Source organism: Stylophora pistillata, chromosome 4 (genome assembly GCF_964205215.1).
Source record: "Stylophora pistillata chromosome 4, jaStyPist1.2, whole genome shotgun sequence".
Taxonomy (NCBI): domain Eukaryota; kingdom Metazoa; phylum Cnidaria; class Anthozoa; order Scleractinia; family Pocilloporidae; genus Stylophora; species Stylophora pistillata.
Genome location: NC_142522.1, coordinates 3,667,683 through 3,687,323, shown reverse-complemented (window position 1 = coordinate 3,687,323; position 19,641 = coordinate 3,667,683). Strand labels below are relative to the sequence as shown.

Here is a 19,641-nt window from a genome sequence, read left to right as displayed (position 1 = left end):
CTCAGGAAAGCCTAATCATATAATCGTAGATGTGAAGTTCAACCATAAATCATGTTGAGAGAAACGCTGGAATTTAATTGTACAATTGCGCCAAACGAAGTTGTATACAGAGTCCATGACGTTTAAAGCCACCCAAAATGGCTTGTATGCGTGAACATTTTTTAAAATGCAAACATGCTTTTGCGTTTTATTTTATAATTTTTTTGTACAGAACATTTGCAAAATGCATCTAGAATTTTATCAAAGTTTGTGAGCATTGTAAATATTATCATCCTTTCTATTTACTTTGGAGACGGTAGAAATATCCAGAACATGACAAAGTGTCAGGCTTTGGGGAAAAATTGCATATTGAAAAGCCTATCATGCAAAGACATTGATACAAAACTGAACCATTTTAAAGATGTCACTGATCTGTTGCATATTAACAGACTCTTGAAAGAAACTTTGATATATATTTTTTCATTACTTTATTCACTCTATTTTGCCGAGAGTTTGGAAATGAGGAAGACGAAATCATGATACGCCTTGGCCATCATCACTAAAAGTAGGAATTGCCTCGATCAATTTTGCTATTTGATTTCAATATATAGGAGGTGCATATGAGGAAGTCGGAGATGCATTGAAAAAAGAAATTCGAATGCCGGCTGAACGTCAGTGTTTTATACGTAGTATTAGTCTTACGTTTACAATTTTTAATTAAATTCCCAAACATGATTAATTAATTTCTGAGTAATTTTTACAAAACAAAATCGATGCCTTGTCAAAAATATCTTGCTGTGGTAGCAAAGTTTTAAGCATAGCCATTATTGGAATCAAAAGAAACATTACATCTTGTATCTCTGCTCAATAAGAAATTGAGTTCAAGTCAAAACGGCGCCTACTAGCTAAGAAGATTAAAACGCGTGGAGAAAAATGCTGTGTTGCTTTAATTAAGGCTCCAGGGAAGTCTGCCAACATCATATTTCCTGTCAACAGGCAAACAGAATATTTTTGTTAGAAAAAAAAAAAGTTGACACCAAAGAACGCTTCTCATGCCAAAGAGCTCGAGAGACCTTCGGAAAAACGTCAAAGCGCCAATTTGTTCGCACAAGCTGTTTGTGTTCATGGCGAGTGGCACCATCGCGATTCTCTCCGTTGTCAATGGGTTGTCGTCAATTGCAGGAACCGTTGGAAATCTGCTGGTTTGCTTGGTGATATACCGTAACGAAGAATTGCAAACAGGTGTGAATTACTTTATCCTGAGTCTCAGTGCAGCAGACTTAACGGTGTGCTCCATCGCAGAACCGACCTATGTTTACTACTTGAATCAAAAGTGGAACGCGCAAAACTTCGAAACTTTTAAGCTCATTGCGTACATAACTCTGCATTCGTCGTTCCTCAATCTTTTGTCTTTGACGGTGAATCGACTATTTGCTTTGTGGTTTCCTTTTGGATATGTGATTGTTATGCGTGGTAGGAACATTGCTGTGATTGTCAGCATTATATGGTTAGTATCAGTGGTTATGGCAATTGCGTTTAGTTTATTCCCAGTTTTAAAGAGACCTGCGCCATACTTCCATGTGGCAATGCTCCTTACGTTTGCGTTCACCTACATGAAGATTTTCTGTATCGCCAGAAAACAGCGACGCCGAATAGCTTTGCAGGTTAGGTCAGTCTCTCATAATTACAGAGTGGCCAAAATCTCACAAGATCAACTGACCACGCGGACATTGGCAATTCTGATCGGCGTTTCAGTGATTCTTTTTCTTCCTGATACGTGGTTTCAGCTCGCGAGGAGCAGCGACTACACGAGATTTCACTGGTCTTTTACAACAATGTTTTTGAGCTCATTTTTAAACCCTTGTATATACGTGTGGAGAAGTGAAAAGTTTCGTCTTGCCTTGTACAAGACAATTGGTGTTTCTCGCCGAGGTCGTCGATCAACTGTAAAGGTTAATTTTAACGCATTTGAGCAGGTGAATATCAACAATAACTTAGGTGAAATTTCTGAGAGGAAAAACAAAGACAATAAAACTCCATAAATATGGAGGCACCGTAGCCAAATTGCAGAATTGACTGAGAAAATACAGTGCCTGCATTTTCCTTTTATTTTTCCTATTAAAAATACTTTGCACTTTAAACTACATTCTACAACATTTGAAAAACATGTTTTTGTTTCCATTATATTTTTTTTCCAGGATATCTAGTAAATAATTATTCAAACCCTTTCGAAATGCAACTAAAAGCACTTAGGGTGATGGATATTTGTACAAATATCGGCACTTAAGAGACTATTCCAGGGCTCTTCATTCACTCGATCGATTAACGATATGAAAAACAAAGAAAACCGACAGACGTGACAACCAGGAATTGCAATTTCTATGATTTTAAAGCACTCTTTTCCCTTGACGTAAACGGAAGACTGTGTGGTGAATAATTAGTCTATTTTTTTTTCAACTCTTACCCACGTCTTGATAAGTAGAATGAAAAAATGTCGACCATGTCTTTCCTTAAGCTCCTAAATTCGTGTCTCTCTCATACTGCTTGACCTTATTTTCTTTGATCTGCGTCTTAACTGTTTATTTTCATTAGAGCTTTCTGTTCGTCTTTATGTCAAAATTTTTTTTATTACAACTAAATTTTCCTTGGTTGATGCTCATATTTCGATCACTAAAACCAAGTGTTTATTTTGTCTTTCGACTGCCGACTACAGAAAATGGTTTTGCATTTCAATTTTGTAATCAACGTTCTGCTAAGAACGACCATCTTTTCAAGGCACTCGCCTCGTAATTGAAAAGAGGTGCACTAACAAGTTTAAGCAAGTCATTCAAGTGACAAAGGTACAACCGAAACTCTTCTTTTGCTAAATCTCGAATTAGAATCCTTGTCTTACAATTTTCCTGTCTTTGATCAGTTGATACGAACATCATCACAACTGAAAGCTGCGTTAAGAAATTTTACTCTGCTGTTTGCGGATTTACCGTAAAGTTAGCGCCTAAACCTCTTCTCTAATAACTTGCATTACCTTTGAAAATCAAAATAAAAACCGATTATTTTTATGCCATTTTTTTAACTTTTAATTTGAAATACTGTCACTCGTCTCGACAAGAACATTAATTGGTTCTAATCATTTGGAAGCAATCGAGCGCTGTCTTAAGCACGAAAACAGCCATCGTTAAAACCCTCTGATCAGACTATTACTTGTTTTAATAAAAGACTACAGATGCATTTCAAGCAACTTCACTTTTTATCTCAGGTTTTGTAATTGAAAGAGATTGCACCGAGGTACCCTAAGGAAAGAATTCCGAATCAGCGAGGAATTATGAGTAGTATCTGCTTATCCCTACGATACATTTGCTTTGATGAAGGGCTAACGCTGGAAACGTCAGCTTTATATACCCTTGGCTTTTCCGTGACGAACTCAGACTATCAAATCAGCAAATAAAACCACATTATCTTGAAGTGTCCCCCCACCAATGCAGTATCAGTTTTTTTAGAACTTACCCCTTTTACCCATTTGCCTTATAAGAATATTATTGTATTCAAAAAAGAGTGGTCAAATACCACAGTGATTAAGAAAATTAAGGAATATGATGGACTAAGGTCTACGATGTGAGTCATTGTGAGTGTTCTTTAAGAAAATAAGATAAGCTCGTGAGCCATCTAGGTTTTGAAGACGGTTTAACTCAGGGTACTTCTTTTAATGCTGTTATAAAGTGAATTTGTAGTCACTTGCTGCTCCGTGCAGTTTTGCGACTGTTTTATCTAGTTATAAATTTAGATCACCTCTTGAGAATTAAGAAACGGCTAATGATTAAGATCATTTTGACTGTGCACGGATTGCAGCAATAGGTTTGACAACTGTAGGTGTATTTAAGACGGTGGATATTGACTGTTTGGAAACGTTTGTCTCAGACAAATCAGGTTCGAAATCAAAATCACATTTGAATCACATCAATTCCGTCTACTCTTTCAGCCAGTTGCAAGGCAAGGATGAAGTTCGAGCACCTTCTGTAATTAATAAAAAAGAAAAAAAAATCAAGCTAAGTCAGGAACTCGCATAGGCGAGAGATTTTCTGCGTCACCCGCACTCATATAAGATCGCCTCTTCAATGAACTTTACTACAGCCGCATTGCAGGGCATACAAACCCTTGCAGAGCCTGTATTTGACACAACTTATACAAAGGATGATAAACAAGTGGTGATCCTTAGCTACTAAGTTAAGGCTTCACTGTATTTGAGATACAAATATCGCAATCAATAGGTGTACCTTTTCAGGGTATATAATACGAAATAAAGTTTAAAAATGGTTGAAAAACTACCATCGGTCGTCACATACTTTCAATTGAGTTCTTCCTCCATATAGGTGGCGTACGTGAATGTTAAAAACAAACATTGACATCAGGCTTGTCATTCCACAAATTCTTTGATTTTTAAATCTATCGAGTTTATCAAATTTCGCAGTTTTTGAATGCGTTGTTGGGCAGATAGTTTCGACGTTAACAGCAGATGAAAATCTGTTTTTTGGCCAAAGTGAAAAGCTCGAAGTTGCTTTGTTTTACCAGTTGATGATTTTGAGTGACCGTTTTCGAAAGATGTTTATTCATTTCATTAAATAGTTCTTCGTTTTCTTTTAATGCTTCAAATCATCGATTAACATACTTATTCAAATTTTTGTTTGCTTTCTTTGTCCCAATGCACGTAACAAGTCTTTTGAATGCACTTGAAATTAAACGAAGCCTAGGTCTTTTGTGTTTTGTGTATTCAGGCTTGGTAGACCTTACGCCAAAGGCCAATGTGAGTTCTTTAAAGGGCCTCAAATGACAGAAAAAATTCATTTGAGAGCGTTGCTGTTTGAAGATGATTTCGCTCATTATATTTGCCCTTTTGAGCATCTTTGAACCATCTTTTACGGAGGGTAAGTTAGGAGTTCTGGAAAATTGATTTGTTGGTTTGAGTTGAAAACATTTTGTTATAATATCGCTCTTTAATGCATTAAGTGAGTGATGTTAGGATGTGTAACACTAGGAAAAACATCTGAGTTCTTAAAAACTCCAGCTAACTCCGATCCATTAGGTTTAATTTACCAAGGTGTTGACACCAAAATATCATCTACAATAGTCAAAACATTAAACTCATTGTGGGCATTTTAAAGTTAAAAACACTCTCAAAATTGCCATTTTCTAAATTTCGATTGGCCAGAAAAATATGCGACAATTAGTCAAAAAAAAAAAAAGAAAAAAAAGAAAAAAAAGAAAAAAAAGGAAAAAAAAATGGAGAACAGTTATAAAAAAGAAGAGAGAAAGTTGCACGAACTATGATTTTTCCGTATTATTTTAGTCACTTTAGGGATGTGCATAATTTTATACTTCTCGTTTGTGCACAAAGGTGAGTTTAATAACTCTTTATTAAAATCTTATCGCAGGATGTGGTATGCGTCCTGCTTTCGCCCGTGTGGTGAATGGTGAAAATGCCACTCCCCACTCCTGGCCATGGCAGGTTTCTCTCCGTGTGAGAGGTGGACACATCTGTGGTGGATCCCTAATCAGACCTGACTGGATCGTCACAGCAGCACACTGTGTCTATAGAAATCCCAATCCAAGTGGATACACAGTTGTCGTGGGTAATAAGTTGTTTTGTTTAATCCATTCATGAGTTGAACACCTTTCACAGGTAAAGGCTCAGGGTAATCAAAATTAGGTACGAGACGAAACAAGCGCACATGATCGGGGCACAGTTACTAAGTAATTGGACGGTGTCCACTACCTCAATTAGGATGCGTTCTAATCTAAAATTTAGTCTGAAGTCTTTCGTTATCATCCTCACAATAGGGGCACACAGGCGACGAGGAACCACACCTGTGCAGCAGACGTTTCAAGTTATAACTCTCCACAAACACAGTGGCTTTACCATGAGGAACTTGAAACATGACGTTGCAGTTCTTCAGCTGGATAAAAACGTACAGTTGAGTGACAAAGTGAATACAGTTTGTCTCCCAAACAAAGCTGCAGATTTAAATTCCAAGTGTTACATAACAGGTTTGTAGTTATATGACCTAAGTTGGGGGCTGTGGAAAAACTTCTTGATATGGTCGGTTTTCTTGCTATGGAGTCGGGGCGGTGTAGATGAAGATCTAGTCTATTCGGTCCAGAAGAAGCAGTATTTCGCGTATGACCAGTAATACTGACGATCATTATCTGGTACCCTAAGATAGGCAACGAAGAAGCTTTAAAAAAAGGTCACCATTTATGAAAAATAAACAATATAACTAAAACATTTCTTGTACAAATTTTTAGCTGAGACTGCCATACTAAGCTCTTTAGTTCCATAAAAATTTCTCCTAAGGGGGGTGGGGTTCTACAAGTTGCCAATATACGTCCAAGGAACATATTCCTATAATGTACTTTGCTGCTAGGTTGGGGACGCATCAGTGGTAACGGACCAGCAGCAGACATACTGCAGCAAGCCAAGCTCCCGCTTGCATCGCATGAGGCTTGCAAGAGAAAGTACGGTGGTACAATTGACAGTCGAGCTCATTTGTGCGCTGGAGAAGGTCGAAGTAGTGCTTCAGGGGGATGCAATGGTGACAGCGGTGGCCCGCTTGTTTGTGAGATGGGAGGCAAGTGGTACCTACACGGTGCTGTCAGTTTTGGGAGGCGAAGTTGTCCAACAACCCACTTTACAGTTTTTGCCAGAATCACTACATACAAGTCGTGGATATTGCAAAAGATAGGTGAGACTAGGTGTTTTACCTTAACTTATAATGTAATAGCTGTTTAACATAAAAATAAGATACGCTTTTATTTGAGCAAAATCCTCCCGCGATTACGTGAATATTTTACGAATGTGAAAACCAGCTAATGCCGGCTGAAATTCATTGTCATAAATAGTTGCTTTTGACGAAGGCTACGGGTTGCCAGTTGAAATCATAATTTAAATTGATAAAATCAAGTAATTCTTTACAGTCGTAATTGGCTAATGTCGTTTTTGCTTTTAGGTCTAAGGAAGATCATGACGAGTTTTTTAAGAAGAACTGGTTTTTGAACATTTAGTATACCATTATAAAATGCATTTAGGGAAATTATATTAATTACAGCAAAGTCTAAGAGGGCAACCATTCCAAGTTTTCCTTAACAATAGAGCTGCACGCCATCAGCTGGTTGGGTGTTTTGTTCTCTCATGCAGCAGGAACTAACTGAATAGAAATTAAAGAACCGTGGATCGTGGAAAAGTGGACATCTATTTAAGCTGAGAATATTTAATCAAAGTTGAATACGATAAAATTTTAGACTTGTTTCCAGGAGAGGGAAGCGGAGGACCCAACACCCCAATGCCTCCTCAGACACCTCGTCCGCCCAGTGAGTATAAATAACGATGTTTTGTATCAGAACTGTCTGTCTGTAGCAGTAAAACGCCGTATCTCGCCAATATTTACAAAAAGAGCAAAATGGACAGGTAAAATACACTTCTTTTCAATTTTACAGCAATAGGCTTTCTATTAAGATCAATTTTTTAGCTTTTTGCTTATTAATTAATTTTTGGGAGTGGCGGAGGGGGGAGGGGGGAAGGAAGAGGGAGGGGGAGGGCGACGGGAGATTAATAGAGTGGGTGCATATCGGAAAGTGGATCCCCATTCAGCGCTCGATAAAAATCGGCAAATCGTTTCGGTCGATGAAACACTATTACCAGTACGAACTTTTCTTTATGGGCAGATTTTTGTGTGTGCGCATATTAAGTCTCAATGCGCTTACACCTATAAAACCAATCTTCAACACAAAATAACTATTAAACAATAAATAAGTAAAAACATATAAAACTATTCTCATAGTTTAAAGAAAAAAATTCCGAAATAAAAAGGATTTTAGGGCAGCTTTGAGGGATGAACCAAAACAGTACTTTTAAAGGAATTGGGTATGATCAGTATGATCATTATGATATAAGCCATATATTAAACAAACTTAAGCTGTTACACACCATTAAATAAAACTGCAACTCAACAGACTGAAAAATGAGTCAAATGCCAGTAACTTAGGAACGAGAAAAAGTTATATCAGAAAAGGGAAAACACAGTGTTCTGCTTTTTTAATCGGACGTTGTAAGGAAAATGGGGAAGGGATGAACATTAGCTTGATTCGCCGACTAAAGCAATGAAAACAACCTCTTGCACTAAAAATTATAAAAAAGACGTGGGCAGAGGTAGTATGGATGGAAGGCTTTGAAGCTCGGCGATGCCCATTCGAAGGTTATTGAGCATACATTTTGTTACAGCTTCCTTTCTTGACTGTGATGATGACTTCCGCACAGATTGTCGAAACGTCAGTTACTACCACCGACAACAGTCCTTCTCAGGACTACACTCAACGGGACGATCACACTACACTTTCAAAGCTTCCTTTCTGCTGCATGCTTTTATAATCAGCATTTTGAATTGCTTTTATTTCTTTGCACTCCTCAAACAGGCTGCAATGACAGAATGGGTTCACGAAGATGCTCCCTCGTCCGTAGATACGGGTATTGCCGATACAACCAATACAAGAATAAATACTGCCGCAAGACTTGCAGATCTTGTAAGTTAATTTAAAGCATAGATTATTCTTGATTGAAAATTGGAGCAAGATGAAATAAGAGGAGAGGGAGAGAGAGAGAGAGAGAGAGAGAGAGAGAGAGAAATAAAGCGTTGCATAATTGTGAACTGAAGAAGCTCGCGCTTGTCCAACATCCTACATGACGCCTTTCGTTTCATTGACACCTTAACCATATCACATGCTTAGCCAAACAGAATCCTTGTCTCCTACGATTCTGCTGTCATACTCACCTCTTATTGGTGCATTCTGGTCACGTGGACCTGATCTTGTTCTGTAATTGGCCTCCAACCTAATAAGAGCCCTTCACCTCCACCACCTATTGTCTTCGGCGCATATTTCGATGTCAGGTCTATTGTGGTTTAATCTCGCTCTCAATGACTTTGGAATACATCCCATCAACTTTGTTCAAACCACCAATAAAACACAACATCTTTTCTTTTCAATAGGTTGAAAGAGATCAGTTGTCTACATTTATTAAAGAAAGCAACACACGGACACTCAGACAGGGATTCAACATTCAACGAGTAGATTAAAACTTTTGTCCTTTCAAGAATAAAGAAGCTGCAAAGAAAAAAGAAATGAGAAGTTTTTGCGTTTTATGATTTTCTTAGTCTGCAACAGAGTTCTTTCATTTTACAATACTGGGTTCTTGTTTACTGAGCTGACATCATTATGCAAGTCGTGTTATACAAATATTCCAATTTCAGCTTACTTGAACAGCAACTTCTCTTCCTTCACTAATATTCATATAAACTAAGTAGTTGTTTTAGTACAATAGAGTCAAAGAAGATGAAATAAGTGCGTGAACTGTGACTTTATCGTCAGGGGGATAAAATGAATATTTTGGGAGTTCGCTGTTTAACCACTGATAGAAAAACACGATTCAACATGCGGAAGCACTATGTTCTCTTGAAATTCTATCTCCTATCATTTCCAAAGCGACACTTAAGACTTAAGGTCTCGTAATGACTTTCAATTTTGGCTTTTGGTTGTTTTTCGATGTTAAAGGAGATATATGTCGATGCCAGATTTTTCATTTAAAAACCACCTCAGGCTTCTCTATTCTTAAACACGCTCCAATATTGTTTTATTTTCCCCTATATGAAAAAATATTGCATGATTCCATTTGTTTATCCTATCCGAAGTGTCCCTGACGTTCGACATGACTTAAAAAAAGGGCCGATGATTCTGTAAGGGGGACAAAGTTTCCAGACTCTTTCGTTTACCCAGGTAAATTTTCCTTGTAACTTTGCGTATTGCTTAACAATTCTCTCCGTCAACACACCTGACAAAAGGATGCCTTTTTTGTCAGTCTGAGAGAAACATTCCAGCCCCTAATCAAACATAAGCAACTCAGAGTAGTAATTGGTTACAAGGCAGCCTTAACAACGTACACAAGGTTGGAAGATGTTTTGTGAACTCAGCTTTAGCAAATTTGGGCAGCTGTTACATCTGTGCTTGGCGCCAATAGAATAAATTAAAGGTGTAGATGGTTTTGTTTTTCACGAGAACGCAGAAATAGGATAAATTCGTTTTAAGCATGATTTTCTCTGTCTTGCTGCTACTGGTCATTTTGGAGCCTTCATTTTCCGAAGGTAAACACGAAAATAATTGAGCTTGCAATATTTCATTAGTTGGTCGTGCAGATTTTCAATTCAAAACCTAATGCATATATTTTTGGTGAAGCTACTGATATCAGATAAGTTGAACTATTGCACTCTGCTAGCTTAAAAAGACTTTACATTTAATCCTGGTTGTCGACAGAGGAGTGAAAATGACTTTTCGCGTGGTTCGCACCACTAGAGATTCTGACACGGTCATTTCTCGTTCCTCTTCGTTTGGAATTATCTTTGTTAACTTGATCGATTTTTACCTTTCTACTGTTTTTTTCTATCCATGTAAAGTGTGATTTCATCGCATCATTCCATTCAAGAGCAATTCTCAACAACCTAAACAGGAAAAAAACAAAAACAAAACAAAAACAAAACGAAATCTCTATCATTGAATGACTCTGTGATCCTTTACTCATTGAACTATGATCATTTATAATTATGGCCACAGGAAAATGAAAAAGGCTTTATTGTTGTTGCTCCATTTTCAAATCATCAGGATGTGGTATGCGTCCTCACTTCGGGCGGGTAATCAACGGTGAGGATGCCAGTCCTCATTCCTGGCCCTGGCAGATTTCTCTCCGTAACTCTCGAGGGGGACATATCTGTGGTGGATCCCTAATCAGACCAGACTGGGTCTTGACTGCAGCTCACTGTGTGGACAGAAATCCAGATCCAAATGCATACACAGTGGTTGTGGGTAAGATAGCGGGTCCTCTTGATACGAGCACCTAATATTGATCAGATTTGGCTGGATAAAACATTGTCATTTAGGAAAAAAAAGTTTCGCTTTTTACCCAAAATCATCCATTTTAAATATGCGTTCACTAGTCTAAGACAGTTGTGAAAAACATTCAGAACAATTACTCACATCCAATTGAAAAAGAAAAAAAAGAAAATAATTCTTTTGCCGTGCGTCTGTCCAGTAATAGATCACAGATGACGTCGAAATGTGGTCTAAAAAAAAAAAAAATATGGCACACAAGGTGTAGCTTCGGATTATTTCAATTTTTGATAGAAAATCTATGAAATTAGCGGTCAGAATTACAACCTCACCAGTCGGAGACAAGGGAGCTGCACATGAAAGATGTTTTTCAATAAAACACCGAATATCTTAGCAAATTCATCGAAGAAATGTAAGACAGCAATGGGGAATCAATATCTTGGCTTATTTATCGAAGAAATGTAAGGTAGCAAGGGAAAATTAATATTCCTGTTAGGATCATGGGAGATTTAGGGCCAAGAATCACGCCAGTATTGCTTTTGTGCATCTAGGTGCTCATATGCGAACTGGAATGACGGATGTTCAACAGACGTTTCGAGTGAAGGCACTTTACAAACACAGTGGTTTTACCATGAGGGAGCTCAAACACGACATTGCCCTGTTACAGTTAGAAAAGAATGCACAGTTAAGCGAAAAAGTTACTACTGTCTGTCTCCCGGACAAAGACGCAGACTTGAACTCCAACTGTTACATAACAGGTTTGATGTTTCTTTGTTAGCCTGCTCTGAGTCTGCAATACATTATATGATAAAACACTATTGATTAACCATAGGGAGTTTAAGATGTCATCTTGGCGACGTGTGGGAAATGCTGCCGGAAACACGAACTCCCTAATTGCCTCAGAATTTTGCTTGTAGCTCCGTGCGTTTTCTGTTCCTGACGGTGCGACACCTTTCCTTCTCCTCTCCATGCAGATAAGTTGTTTCCCAACTCACGAGCTTTTCTTTTAACTTTCACGAAAAGCATCTGTGCAGTTCACATAAAATATATATATATATATATATATATATATATTTTGCCTTTAATTGCCCAGGTTGGGGCCGCACTCATTTTGGATCAGCAAACACCCTTCAACAAGCCAAGCTTCCACTTGTGTCGCACAGCGATTGTAGGAAGATTTGGCGCACACTTGATAGGAGTGCTCACTTGTGCGCTGGAGAGGGACGTGCCGGTGCTTCAGGAGGGTGTCATGGGGACAGCGGGGGTCCACTTGTTTGCGAGATGGGAGAAAAGTGGTACCTACATGGTGCGGTCAGTTTTGGGATGCGTGGATGCCCAACAACCCATTATACGGTCTTCACAAGGATTACCAGCTACATCTCCTGGATAAACGAGAAAATGGGTTAGTAATTCGTTTTTTTATTAGGCTTGAATTTTTTCTAGACCCACCTAATAAGCTCGATTACTCCGATTTCAACACGTCTGTGATTAGCGAAAAACACTTCAAGGGAATTGAAATTAAAGGCATTCACTGACGATAATGTTGTTGATTCTATTTGCCTCAGAATGGATTAACGTAAACTAGTACCACTACTTAATAAACTATTTTCTATTGTGTGCTTGCCTGATTTTTCATTGACAGGGGAAGATACAGGAGGACCAAATCCACCACCACCACCCCCACGGACACCAGGCCCTCCCCCACCAGTTGCCACTACAAGACCACTACGTCCGCCAAAGCCTGGTGAGTAGATGGAGTCAAGTTTTGAAAATGGCTAATTTTTAGATTTAGCTCAGGCTAATGCGAAAATTTCTCAATGAATCTACTTGTTGTCGAATATATAAAATTTATCTTGTAAGGTAGTCAAGAAAAAAGGAACGTGCATGTCGTAAATTCATCAGACCTATTGCAGGTGACCTTAACTTGATTCATTATCACAGGTTGCAAGGACAAATGGGGCGAAGATTATTGTCGTAATCATCGTCATCTCTGCGGTTCAATGCCATTTTTGAAGAATTATTGCAAACGAACTTGCGGAGTGTGTAAGTGCAGAATACTAGTTTTTTTGTTTTATTATGACTGAACGTGATAATAGTGCTGCTGTTGATCAGCATTCCCAGTTCATTGGCGAAAGTACGAATCTCTGGCTCTTAACTCTAACACTAATTTACAGCCTTGTCTTTTAGAACACTAGTTTGCATATGGATGTTTAAAAAATGCCACTGAAACAATCTGCGTGCTAAAGTCATAACACTAGAAATTAATTTGAGCCAAACACAAACGGGACCAAAAAGTGGACTGAAAACATTAAAAGCGCGGTGGTTTCATTAATGTTTATCATAAGGATCGGCATATCAATTTGTTTTATCTATCAATCTATTAACAGGTTGAGAAGAACGGAAGAAAGTCTGGGGAAGTATGAAGACTTCCAATGAAGCGAATTTATGACAATAAACCTAAAGCAAATTCTGATGAATGTAATACGTAGTCACTCAATGATGTAATCCTGTTTATCCATTTATTCAAATCAACGTTGAAAATATTAAAGTACTCCAACATGCAAAAAATCTATACTGTGTAAAAAAAAACAGACAGAAAAATAAACAACAATAACAACAGCAACAAAAAACGCTTTGTTATCATACCACAAAGACAATTTACAGTTCACTTTTATAGTTTTGTTGGAAATATCAAAACCTTTCCAAAATGAAATAATTCATAACTTTTTTTTCTATAATCACATTTAGCAAATTCTAGAAAGAAAATGAAGTATGGGATTCAATCATTCTCCTTTTTCTTCCCCATGTTACGTTCATCATTTTTCTTGGCCCTTCAGTCCTATCATCAAAAACGAAACAGTCTTTTTTTTTCACGGCTGGCCGGGCTTCATCCTTAATAAAAGTTTTTTCAATCCTGGCCTTGATCAAGTTTCAGACGAATAAGACATTTCTTAAGTCTAGGAATTAAGTTTGTAGATATGCTTGCCTATTCCTAAAGCATTCCTGTTCGCAAGATTTGAAGGCACAGTCGTGTTAGACTGGAAGGCGGCCAGATACATTCAAGGGGTTTGAAAAGTATACAAAAGTTCTCCTGTAAATATATGATCAACTGTTTCCCAGGGCAAACCTTGAAGACAAATATTTACTTCATCTGCTAAGGAGCGCGAATAGAATATGTTGAGGGTTTTCGGGAGCACATTCACCTAAGATTGGCAGGCTGTCATATGCATACAGCTGGTTTTAAAATATTTGACTAGACACAGAAACGTTACTTGATTTTTCTGGTCAAGAGGTATGCACAGACATTTTCCAGGGCTTTTCATTATCTTTTTAAGTGTCCTTACTTCTAACAATGGTCTAGGTCTTATTACCATTGTAAAAAATAAATAAATAAAAAACGTCCGTCTTGAGGTGTTATTATGACTTAAACCGTCGAATACACTCAATTTTGCCGATTGATAGGTTATGCGCCAGATTCCACTGTGGAATCAGCTTCTGCAAACTACGCCAGGTGGTAAAAACAGATCCTAGCCCGCTGGCTCAAATCGCATGATATATATATATTTTCTGAAACGAGGGATATCCAGAGATACAGGACTAACCTAAAGGGTGTCAAGATGATCGCTTATATCTTCTTGGTCCTGGTTGTGTTTGAGCCGACTTTTTCTGAAGGTAAATTTATGCTTTTTTTCCCTCGGTTATATCATTTTTTTGTTTTAATTTCATCTAACGCAATCCCTTTTTCTCCTTGTTTTATTTTTTTCTGGTAGACATTCCTACTCACTTAGAACAACATAATCATAAGACATATTTTGGATATTGTTTGAGCATGATTGCAAAACTTTTGCCTTATGAGTCCTCAATCAATCAGCAGAAAAATGAGAAATTCATCGTTTTAAAAGAAGTGTCTGTTTTGATCCGTGTGATAATAAAGTTTGTTTTCATAGTGATGCAATATAGGCACCCCTCTTAACTTCATCACTACTCAAAGAAACAAAATTGTCTCCCTTCAAATAAAAGTTTAGAATTACCACGGGAGAGACGGCCACTTAGCAATTTCTTTTAGGCATAACTAACTAAAGATGAGACATTAGAGTCCACTTAACATGAATTAAGATCTTAAGAACTACACGAAGGAGCCTTTGAGTTTAATTGGAGGTATGTTTGAAAGTGAATCGCATCATTGAATAAAATCTCGTATTCTGATTGGTTAACGAAGCGAGGTATTTTGCGTGGAATTGCGAGTTGAAAACGAGGCTAAGTGATATTGTTTCGCATCTACGTAAACATAACAATTTTAGGTTATGCTGTTTCCTTTTTTTACTCATTGTTATTCAGTTATGCGATTCAAGGAAAATCCATTGCTTCACTCGTGAATTCCGCATTGAATTGCACTTGAAAATCGTTATCGCACTCATCGCTTCGCGATTCGTGCGATATCGGTTTTCAAGTGCAATTTAATGCGGAATTCCCTCAACAAGTAATGAATTTTCCCATAGAATTATCTTGGGTTATTTGATGAACGATGGTTGTTTGGGTGCGCTCTTCAAACTATCGGAGCACCGCATATCTCAGGAATGCACAGCGCTCGCAGCCGTTATCAATTGATTTTTAAAATCAGTTTCAAAGCTACAGTTATGACCTAGTTTTAAGAGGATTCTGCTGCTTAACTTCAATGCATACACACTGACCTCATCAGATTTGCTAGCTTTGTCATGATATATCAAACAATACAAGCTAGCCGACGAACCGCACAATTGTAGCAATTTGTCAATTTTAGGATGTGGAATGCGCCCTCCTTTGGCCCGTGTGGTGAATGGTCAAAATGCCAGTCCCCACTCCTGGCCATGGCAGATTTCTCTTCGCGTGAGAGGTAGACACATCTGTGGTGGATCCCTTATCAGGCCTGACTGGATCCTAACTGCCGCACATTGTGTGGACAGTAATCCATCGCCGAGTGCGTACACAGTTGTAGCGGGTATGAAAGCAATTCTTCTGAATTCAGTTACAATATAGAGATGTAAAATCGCTTAGCTTTGTTTTTTATATCGTTTACCATTCGATATATCCTTTTTTTGCATTTCTTGCAATTTTTCTGAGTCATATCTGAAGCGCTAGAATATATTAAGAATCGCTAATGACTTTGGTCAGAAAGAGCACTGTATTTTGACTTGAAGTTACATTGATTAGTTTTCCTTTGATGACTGCAGGTGGTCATAGGCGAACCGGAACTACGTCCGTTCAGCAGACTTTTCGAGTGATAACCCTTCATAAACACAGCGGTTTTTCCATGCAGAATCTAAAGCACGACATAGCAGTTCTTCAGCTGGAAAGAAATGTAGAGATGAGTGATAAAATTACAACAGTTTGCCTCCCACAACAAGATGCAAATTTGAATTCTGAGTGCTATATAACAGGTCTGTTTTATTTTCTATAGCACCTCTAGATTTAAAGATTGGATTCTTTACAACATTACAGAGGTGAAGGAGGCGCTTTTGGTTGCCAGAACTTGATAGACGTCCCAATACATTTGTCGAGGATTTTCGCCTTGATAAAAAAAATAATGCTGAGTTAAGGGACTGCTCGTAATTTATCACGAAGGGGAAGAGAAGGGAGAGGGAAGGTTGAAGATTTTGGTTGGGTCACGATACAATCCACGTACCTGATCCTCCTAGGGCTCTGTTATGCTCTTATGTTTCGTCACCCGTCATAATCTGTTGGTGATGACTCATCCCCACCCCTCCGTTCCCTTTAAAACCTAGTGTGTCCCTCCAAAGTCCTCCCCTCCCGACAAATGATATAGAATGAACAGTCCCTAAAGAAACACATTTCGAAGCCACGGTTTGCTCTCTTTCTTAACTTCTTAATTGCTGATTGTTTTAGGGTGGGGCCGTACATCTGGTGGCGGGGCATTGCCAGAAATACTCCAACAGGCCAAACTTCCACTGGTGTCCCATGACGATTGTAAAATGAAGTACGGTGTGGTGGACAGGAGTGCTCACTTGTGTGCTGGAGCGGGACGTGCTGGTGCCTCAGGAGGGTGCAATGGGGACAGCGGTGGTCCACTCGTGTGCAATGAAGGTGGCAGGTGGTATTTGCATGGAGCTGTCAGTTTTGGAAAACGGGACTGTCCAACAACCCACTATACAGTTTTCACAAGGATCAAGAGCTACAATTCGTGGATATTGGGGAAAATAGGTTGGTATTGTTTATAACACGGTCTCAATAAGTGTTGAAATATAAATATGAAATGTGACAACTTCCCCTCTTAGCTTATATGTTTTTTGACTTAACTATAGCCTTTCTTTTTTCTAGTTAAAAGAATGATCGGACATCTGATTGAAACATATAGTTTTTCCTATTTTGATAGTCAATACTGAAAATGACAGGCTTTTCTTCAAGAATTCAATTCTGAAATTAATTCGTTCTCTTTTATATTTATGATAGGGGGAGGAGGCGGCGGGCCTAACCCCCCACCCCCACCCACAGGAACCGCACAGCCCCCACCTCCACCACCACCACCGACGCAAGCACCACCACCACCACCCAGTAAGTAGTGAATTTAACAATAGTCACTCTCACATGTTCGATGTCAATGTTCTAGAGATTTGTAGTTCTTCGTTTTTGTTTGAGATTTACCCTGCATGATATGACAGCAGATATTTCCTTTCTTAGAAATATATTCTATTTTTATATAAGAAATTAGATACAAAGTTCCGTATGAGGGCTGTACTGTACGACCCCGTGACATGTGAGGTAAATGAGGAAAGGAAGAAAAAGGCAGAACGACGGTCGGTGTATCATAAAATGCTGGGGCTTGAAGGGAAATTAAATAAATAATTTTTCTCCTCGATACAGGTTGTGGGGACAAGTGGAATGCGTGCAAAGCAAATAAACATTACTGCACAACGTCAACTGTGATAAAAGAATTATGTCCAAAAACCTGCAATGCATGTAAGTAATTCCAAAAAAACAATAAACAAGATATTAAGAAAGAGCTCAGTAATCAGATAAACTTTGACTAATTGCACTTATTCTTCCATTAAGAAAGGGGAACCAAATCCTTCGCCTGAACTAAACAGAATGTCCTCAGTAACACAGGCTTTTGATTACTCTATGTCGTCCCAATCAAAAGTATCTAACAACACACCTACATGCCATGCTGGTCTTTGCCAGTCCCATGGATCATCGGATATTTTCATTTGCAAATAATCACCTGATGCTAAATATCAATCAGTCGATTAATATTAACTGATTCTATTTTCATTAATTTTTCTTAATCAAATGGTATGTAATGAGAAAGGTTTGGGCTGCAGAAGATAGAGCTTTCCCAGCTCTCTACCGAATGTGGGGCTTTTTTCTCATCCCTGAATATCCTGAGTCAGGTGCAAGATCGAACGATTCATGTATTTTTTTTTTCAGTCAAGAGTTTAATCTTTTTGAAACTGGGAACTCACCAAGTATCTTTCGCTATGGCCACACTGCATAGATATCCATGCAAATACGAAAAGAAAATGAAATAAATAAAAGATTAAGGAGCAAAGAAATGAGAAGAAACTTTGGAACTGAAGGAATTGTGGGTAGGGAGGTAGCTTGATACTTTCTATTTTATTTTGTTGCTCAACAGGTTAGATTTGAAAAGCATCCAACAGAGGTTTGGATTTAATTGTGGGAAAAGGATGATTCAAACTTAAATAAAGTTAAAATAAAATTGGAGTTAAGCTGAAAAATGAATGAGCGTTTCCTTTTTGGTGTATTTTTATTCTTGTCCAATCTTTCTTTTTTTTTTTCTGCTTTTTTTTTTTTCGGAGGGGAGTCATAAGGTTAATTCAAGGGTAATAAAGAAGAATCTTTTTGTGGTTGATCTGGTCGGGTCGCTTATATATGGATTGGGTTAAAATTCGGTTAACCTTGCTCGTATTATCTAGCACTGTCTAAACAACGCTGATTTCTTTTTAGCATACTATATTTAAAATTCAGAGCTTTGGGTGGAGGAAAGACACTGAAGATTGCTTTAGAGTTAACTAAATTTTAAGGAACATTAATTGGCAAAAATTCCATCTTTCAAGTTTGGGTTCACGAGGGAAAAAGGGCCATATATGGTAGAAGCAAATCCTGACACGAATTCGCCCGGAGTTCCAGGGAACTCGCTATAAGAAACGAATGTGTGTATTTCCTTACATTCCCTTAAGTTAATTAGTTATACAGTGTTCTTTTTTTATCGACAACAGAAAAAACCTCGCGACCTATTTCATATCACTCCTAATTCTCGTGATTAATGTACGAAATACGTACTCAATTATCAAACCCATCCTATACGCCCATTCACGTCGAGCTCCTAAAACTCGCATCCCTACAACCATCAAACAGCCATCAGAAGACTGCCACCCAGTTAGCCCAATGGATGGTGCTCTGGACTGTAGTGTGGTAGGTCGAGGGTTCGAGCCCCGGCCGGACCAACACCCAAGGTCTTAAAATAATTGAGAAGAATTTGCTACCTTTCTATAACATCAAGTAATGGTTAGATATTCTAGTCTTCTCGGATAGGGACGAATAAATGGAGGTCCCGTCTCCTGCAGGGTTGGGGTAGGAGACGTTAATTTCCCACACACGAGATTATTACTGTGTGATGGATGTCCTCCCCTGGGGTGGGATGGTGGGATGTATAGGCCCCCAATTAAACCAGCTTCAAGCTGAACTGGGCCGGCCTGTCTAAATATCGTAAATACATTCTAGTCTGCT

General features: G+C 38.4%; 4 protein-coding genes across 6 annotated transcripts; all 4 read left to right on the top strand.

The window, feature by feature from the left end:
• The first annotated feature begins 384 nt into the window (after window positions 1–384).
• On the top strand, window positions 385–3,038 carry LOC111341803 (alpha-1A adrenergic receptor-like). The gene has a single exon (XM_022948819.2). It carries the CDS (start codon window positions 1,032–1,034, stop codon window positions 2,019–2,021), a length of 990 nt encoding a protein of 329 aa, XP_022804554.2. The 5' UTR covers window positions 385–1,031; the 3' UTR covers window positions 2,022–3,038.
• A 1,715-nt stretch (window positions 3,039–4,753) lies between these two features.
• Window positions 4,754–9,144, top strand: LOC111341790 (elastase-1). Of its 2 annotated transcripts, none has more exons than XM_022948802.2 (7): window positions 4,754–4,898; window positions 5,406–5,603; window positions 5,812–6,018; window positions 6,396–6,713; window positions 7,282–7,338; window positions 8,440–8,547; window positions 9,012–9,144. In XM_022948802.2, exons 1-7 carry the CDS (start codon window positions 4,841–4,843, stop codon window positions 9,014–9,016), a joined length of 951 nt encoding a protein of 316 aa, XP_022804537.2. In that variant the 5' UTR covers window positions 4,754–4,840; the 3' UTR covers window positions 9,017–9,144. The 2 variants fall into 2 exon arrangements, with proteins under 2 accessions (XP_022804537.2, XP_022804536.2); XM_022948801.2 differs by having other exon boundaries at window positions 7,270–7,338.
• Window positions 9,145–10,038: 894 nt separating this feature from the next.
• LOC111341789 (chymotrypsinogen B) lies at window positions 10,039–13,467 on the top strand. Its single transcript, XM_022948800.2, has 7 exons — window positions 10,039–10,160; window positions 10,675–10,875; window positions 11,451–11,657; window positions 11,993–12,301; window positions 12,542–12,643; window positions 12,841–12,942; window positions 13,287–13,467. The coding sequence occupies exons 1-7, from the start codon at window positions 10,106–10,108 to the stop codon at window positions 13,289–13,291; spliced, it is 981 nt and encodes a 326-aa protein (XP_022804535.1). The 5' UTR covers window positions 10,039–10,105; the 3' UTR covers window positions 13,292–13,467.
• A 1,000-nt stretch (window positions 13,468–14,467) lies between these two features.
• On the top strand, window positions 14,468–18,631 carry LOC111341804 (elastase-1). 2 transcript variants are annotated; one of them, XM_022948821.2, is made up of 7 exons: window positions 14,468–14,571; window positions 15,680–15,877; window positions 16,110–16,316; window positions 16,783–17,097; window positions 17,347–17,448; window positions 17,758–17,853; window positions 18,527–18,631. In XM_022948821.2, the coding sequence occupies exons 1-7, from the start codon at window positions 14,517–14,519 to the stop codon at window positions 18,529–18,531; spliced, it is 978 nt and encodes a 325-aa protein (XP_022804556.1). In that variant the 5' UTR covers window positions 14,468–14,516; the 3' UTR covers window positions 18,532–18,631. The 2 variants fall into 2 exon arrangements, with proteins under 2 accessions (XP_022804556.1, XP_022804555.1); XM_022948820.2 differs by lacking the exon at window positions 18,527–18,631 and having other exon boundaries at window positions 17,758–17,861.
• The last annotated feature ends 1,010 nt before the right edge of the window (window positions 18,632–19,641 follow it).

Coding starts and splice junctions, on each gene's coding strand:
- LOC111341790 (XM_022948801.2), top strand. CDS start 4,841: ATGATTTCGCTCATTATATTTGCCCTTTTGAGCATCTTTGAACCATCT. Junction 4,899..5,405: donor TGAACCATCTTTTACGGAGG/GTAAGTTAGGAG, acceptor ATCTTATCGCAG/GATGTGGTATGCGTCCTGCT. Junction 7,339..8,439: donor TCAGACACCTCGTCCGCCCA/GTGAGTATAAAT, acceptor CTCCTCAAACAG/GCTGCAATGACAGAATGGGT.
- LOC111341804 (XM_022948820.2), top strand. CDS start 14,517: ATGATCGCTTATATCTTCTTGGTCCTGGTTGTGTTTGAGCCGACTTTT. Junction 15,878..16,109: donor TGCGTACACAGTTGTAGCGG/GTATGAAAGCAA, acceptor TGATGACTGCAG/GTGGTCATAGGCGAACCGGA. Junction 17,449..17,757: donor AGCACCACCACCACCACCCA/GTAAGTAGTGAA, acceptor TCCTCGATACAG/GTTGTGGGGACAAGTGGAAT.
- LOC111341803 (XM_022948819.2), top strand. CDS start 1,032: ATGCCAAAGAGCTCGAGAGACCTTCGGAAAAACGTCAAAGCGCCAATT.
- LOC111341789 (XM_022948800.2), top strand. CDS start 10,106: ATGATTTTCTCTGTCTTGCTGCTACTGGTCATTTTGGAGCCTTCATTT. Junction 10,876..11,450: donor TGCATACACAGTGGTTGTGG/GTAAGATAGCGG, acceptor TTGTGCATCTAG/GTGCTCATATGCGAACTGGA. Junction 12,302..12,541: donor CTGGATAAACGAGAAAATGG/GTTAGTAATTCG, acceptor TTTCATTGACAG/GGGAAGATACAGGAGGACCA.